The sequence below is a fragment of the Physella acuta genome, unplaced genomic scaffold (assembly GCF_028476545.2).
Source record: "Physella acuta isolate Inbredline_101_S28 unplaced genomic scaffold, ASM2847654v3 ptg001250l, whole genome shotgun sequence".
NCBI classification, from domain to species: domain Eukaryota; kingdom Metazoa; phylum Mollusca; class Gastropoda; family Physidae; genus Physella; species Physella acuta.
In genome coordinates this window covers 424,916-430,436 of record NW_026732766.1, presented here as the reverse complement: position 1 = coordinate 430,436, position 5,521 = coordinate 424,916, and the positions used below count along the sequence as shown (strand labels likewise).

Genomic DNA, 5,521 nt, shown 5'->3' with positions numbered 1-5,521 from the left:
TATCTGCAACTTTATGTGGGAAATGTTCACATGGGTGGTTTTCGATTAGTTCTAAAGAATTCCATTCGTGTTACTTATTTGAAGAGGCAGACACTTTATTAAATTACGAGTCAGCTTTAAAACGATGTAACAGATCAAATTCAACTTTACTTGAAGTTGAATCCGAGGAAGAATTTCAACTGATACAAGAAAATTTATCAGAAATCTTGATGCAGCGATACCGTCACATTACCTCAATCATTATCCACATCGGCAACTGTGATGGCTACAACAGCAACTCACTGTGGTACAAGCTAAGACTGAACAAACAAACAAGAAAACCACAATCTATGGAAAAACATGCTAGTTGCGTTGTGATGCAGCTAAATAAATCAAATGGGATTATCGAGATGTCATGGTTGCAGGTAGATAAAGAGATGAAAATAGCGAATTTTTTTCATTGTGAAAAAGTCGTTGCAATATTTCCATTTAGAAGACGTAGAAAAGCAGCACATTCTATATACTATGGTGTCCCATGGGACTTACACACACCTGATATTTCACGGTAAGTCTTTAGATGGTTAGTCCCAATGATATGGATATAGATACAAATTATTGGATAGTTAGCGGGGGAAGTGGCGATAAGGATAACGATAGAGAGGTCAAAGATAGGGAAAAGAAAAAGGACATAGATGGAAACAACGATAAGGAAATAGGAATAACGATGGGGCTAGAAATTATATTAAGTATAGGGTAAGAAAATTGTCGAAGTTGAACAACAGTTTTCTGTACGTAAATGGTTTCCTGTGTCTTATTCTATTGAGTGTTTTGATAAATGCAGTTTAAACCTCAATCTCTTAAATTTTTATAAAATGCCGGTAGTCTATGTCGAGAATTATTTTAAGAAAGTTCGGAAAAGAGGTTATCACATTTGGAAAGTGCGTGACCCCATCTGGCGGGGGGTAATTTACTGGAGCGTAATTAAGTGGTGAATAAATGTTCTTGGGGGGTGGGTGTCGGGTGTGTCGGATGGTTCTAATGCCATGGAGAGGGGGGGGGGGGTAAATAACGGTAGTCGGGTTTAATATGTTTCCTCTAGTGTCTATGTAGGTCTATGTAGGTCAATGTGAATGTTTACTTGTAAATCTATACGAATGTTTATACGCATATGCAAGCCTTGTTATATGTATTTATCAGCACCTATTTAAATGTATTTTTTTATAATTTCATATATCTGTAAACTTGTGTAAACATCAGCTTAGTTTAATTGTTTTTAATATATTCTCAAACATGATAATACTTTCTAGTTGTTTTTCATTATTTATATTATTTCTCAGGTTTAACCAGCGTCACATCAGCCCGAGTGATGCCCAAAATGTTGAACTGTTACAATGTACATTTGTAAGAACTTTAGAACCATCTTTGATGCCTTTTAAAGAATTACCTTACACATTTGTTGGCGATGGCGTAGCAAACTGTGAAGATGGAAGGGATGAAAGCATGTGTTCAAGAGAGTTATACTATAAGTGTCAGGGTAAACGCGTTTGCGCTGCATTTATGCCCATACGAGGTCCGGAAGAAGTTTGCATAAAACACGATCAAATGTGCGACAAAGTACAAAATTGTCCTGACAACAGCGATGAAGAGTTTTGTGCAGACTGTTTAGAAGCTCTTACAGGTGATGGCGTGTGTTTGCCTAGTCGATGGTTCCAAACAAAATCTGAATTCGACACGTTCAAGCGTTACCCTAAGATAGTATTGCCAAATTTGGATTTCACTAACTGTAATGATAATGAATGTTTCTTTCAGAACGATACTGGCAAACCTCTAACACTTTGCAGCGAAGGAAGTACAGAAACTATAAATAGCAAAGGGATACATAAACATAAATATGCTGCGAAATGTCATTATTTTTTAGATCGTAGAAACGCCACTTTGGGTTGTGTTGATAACTCACATTTAACAAACTGTACAGACTTTAAATGCGGACCTGGTTTTTATAAATGTAAAAACTCCTACTGTATTCCAAATGCAATGAGAATGAATGGTATGGTCAACTGTCCATCAGAGGGGGGATATCAAGATGAGGAGGATCATGAAATACACTTCTACTGCCTCCGTGACCCCAACCGCTTCTATAGTGCGGGTAACTTGTGTGACGGGAGATGTGACTGTGGTACAGGCTGTGATGATGAGATGCTCTGTCATGAAAAATGTCCGTCAGGTTTTATGTGTCTGTGGGGGGTCACTAAACTGATAGATAGAAATAAAGTTAATTACACGAATCTGTATGACACACTTGATAAGAATATAAAGCTCTTCCGAGCATCGGGATTGGATTTATCACTTGCTTACGTACCTCGGTATATTAGGTTGGACAAAATTTTAGAACTCCATTTGTCAAATTGTAGCCTGGACGATAAAAAAATGACAGAAATTTTACTTGCAATGAGTGACAGCTTACAGAAAATTTATCACATAGATCTGAGCTACAACAAAATCAGTTTTGCAAATTTCTACGATTTTTTAGGATTTTTTGAGTCATTAAAAATTTTGAATTTATCCCACACATCTGTTTCCCGACTCGTCATTCATAGTTTGGTAACAAGTCTTTTACAGACGATAGATTTGTCCTGTACACCACTCGAATCTTTCAAGTTTTTAAACCCGAGAAGTTCTCCAATCCTTTACTTAAATGTTAGCTCGACAATAGTAAAAACTCTTGATTGGTTCGACGCCGCTTATTTACCAACGTCTGTTGGTACACTTGATATGAGAAATACAAACATAGTTTTTGATTTGAAAACGTCTGAGCATTTACAAAATATAAAAATAGACAACAACATCTATGGCGATAGTTACAAGCTTTGTTGTGAAAAATTTAAGGGATCCGAAATTCCCTCTTATGCATGTAACGCACCAAGTGACGCCATATCATCATGTGAAAATCTGCTTAATGATGATGTGAAACGTTCACTGATATGGCTGGTGGCGTTGATAGGTTGCAGTGGCAATGCTGTTGTCATTGGTTACAGATTTTTCTATGAGAAACAACTATTAAAACAAGGCTACAGGATGTTCGTTACAAATCTGGGCTTGTCAGATTTTATCATGAGCGTTTATTTAATCATCATAGCAGGAGCTGATGTTTACTACCGTGACGACTACGTGTTGTATGACATAGAATGGCGAGACAGTTCACTGTGCAAGGCCGCAGGTTTTCTCGCTACTCTCTCAACTGAGACGTCGTCACTTTTTGTGTTACTTATCACATTCGATCGATATGTAATCTTTAAAAATACACTTAACACGGTACATTTTACCCCAAAGATTTTAATTATTGTCGTAGCTCTGATCTGGGCAACTGGAATCGCCATCTCCACAATCCCCATTTTGTTTCCTGACTGGCAGGTCTACTCGTCCAACACGATGTGTCTGGCACTTCCGGTCAATCTGACCCACCCACTGGGCTGGATATTTTCTTTACTTATTTACATAGTTTTCAATTGTATTATGATGCTAATGATAAGTTTGGGGCAAATTTTAATTTTCAAACAAATAGCCATGCCGTCTAACTCTCTGATAAACACGTCATCCCACAGGAGACGCGAGATCACGGTCGCCAAAAACCTTTCTCTTATTGCCGTATCCAACGTCCTCTGTTGGATGCCTGTCTGCGTCATTGGTCTCCTGTCTGCTGCTGGCTACATCTTTAGTCCTGGTGTCTATGGCTGGCTGGCTGTAGCCATAATGCCACTAAACTCTGCCGTCAACCCCATTCTTTACACACTGCCAGTGGCATATAATGCATTGAATCAATCCAGAAAACCAGCGTCGCAATCATCTGAAAAAAACAGATCCCTAAAAATCAGTATACCCAATCCTTCGCAGGAATAAAGTTATCGAAAACACACACACACACAAATACACACAAACACACACACACATATATATATACACATACACGCAAATCTTACTGAAGATGACATCATCAATATTGTGTATCGTTTTCGAGATCCGAGTTTTAATTCTATTTTTATCCTAAAATCAATGACGCCATTAGTGTTGTGTACTTTTAAACTTCTTACTAACATTGTTTCATAAAAATATTTTTCTATATGTTACATGTGAAGTCAGTGTTAGTTTTTGTGCTACTTATATGTCCTCTACAGAATTCATGTCACAACCATAAAATTACTCCTGTTGCATAATTAAAGTTGTGTTTCTACATTCGAATATGCCTTTAGTTTTATTTGTTGTCTTTAAATAAAATTTATTTTATACATTTAGTACATTCAACATATTTTAAAAAAAAAGTCAATAATATTAAGTTTTCCATACATTGCTGAAGATACTGATCTCATAGCTCCGTAAAATATGTTTCGGACAGAGAAAGAGAAAAGTGCGCACAGTGGCCTTTATATATTAGGATGGTGCGATACCTAAAGCATTTTGTATTTATACATTAAATTCAACCTCATCTATGGATAATTTCGTTGTATAGGTTACAATTAATTAATTATTATATCTCAATTTGGTAAACGCTACGTTTGTTTATTAACAACATAAGCCTATCTGTCACTCATTAGTCGTTTTGTTATTTTCTAACAATATTTAGATATAACTAGACTTACCCGTCATCCCTTGGATAACTGTTGGTTTCGGGGGTCATCCATAACAAAACATCACGTCTGTCACTTATAGTCACAAAATACCAGACCCCACATTCAAAAATACGGTTTTTTATCTTTTAAAAACACCGATTTCGGCTGAGCATTGGTCTGACCTCACTATCCCTTCATATACTGACGTCAAAGGTGACCTACACAACTCTACTTCACCTGCCCAGTGTCCCGCCAAGTCTTAGAAAATATGTTTTTATCGTTTAAAAAACGATTCCGTCCGAGCATGTCTCTGACCACACTATCCCTTCATAAACTTAGGACAAAAAAACAGATGCACTCTACTTCACCTGCCCTGTATCCCGCCAAGTTCAAATAAGCAACTTTATCATTCACATTTAACAAATCAAAAAAAATGAAAAAAAAATTAACATTGACGTGATGTGGTTAGAACCCGTGCCACCCGCATGAAAGCCTATTACACGACCAATTTAGCTATTTAGACTCGTGACATCACTGATGTTTTTTTTATCGTATAGTTTAATACATTGAGTCTCCTTATGCAACTAGATTTACGTGCATAGGCCCTATGTCTAGTAACTTTCAATTAAATTAAATGTTACCTTAAACTAGTCAATTCCATAGCTAAACAAACAAAGATTTATATAAAATAATGAAGGTCTGAAATAGTTTAGTATAGAAACTCATTATTATCTAGATAGAATTATCTAGATTCTAGATCTACGACTCGTTTGCTTAAATCTAGTTTTGCGCAACTCTTGCTAGATCTACATTAGACCTATTCTAGATCTAGATAGATAAATCACAAAGATTTATATAAAATTTTTAAGGACTAAAGTAGTTTAATAAAGAAACTCAAAAATGTATTATGATTTTAAAATAGATTGCATTTTAAACTA

The 5,521-nt window shown here is 36.2% G+C and overlaps 1 protein-coding gene across 1 annotated transcript; it reads left to right on the top strand.

Annotated features, from left to right (window-relative positions):
• The first annotated feature begins 556 nt into the window (after window positions 1-556).
• On the top strand, window positions 557-3,876 carry LOC131957631 (G-protein coupled receptor GRL101-like). The gene is made up of 2 exons (XM_059322363.1): window positions 557-732; window positions 1,317-3,876. The coding sequence occupies exons 1-2, from the start codon at window positions 557-559 to the stop codon at window positions 3,874-3,876; spliced, it is 2,736 nt and encodes a 911-aa protein (XP_059178346.1).
• The last annotated feature ends 1,645 nt before the right edge of the window (window positions 3,877-5,521 follow it).

Excerpts from the sequence above, each read along its gene's own strand:
- LOC131957631 (XM_059322363.1), top strand. The coding sequence starts at position 557 with ATGGTTAGTCCCAATGATATGGATATAGATACAAATTATTGGATAGTT. Across the intron at positions 733-1,316 it reads GAAATTATATTAAGTATAGG|GTTTAACCAGCGTCACATCA; the intron begins GTAAGAAAATTG and ends ATTATTTCTCAG.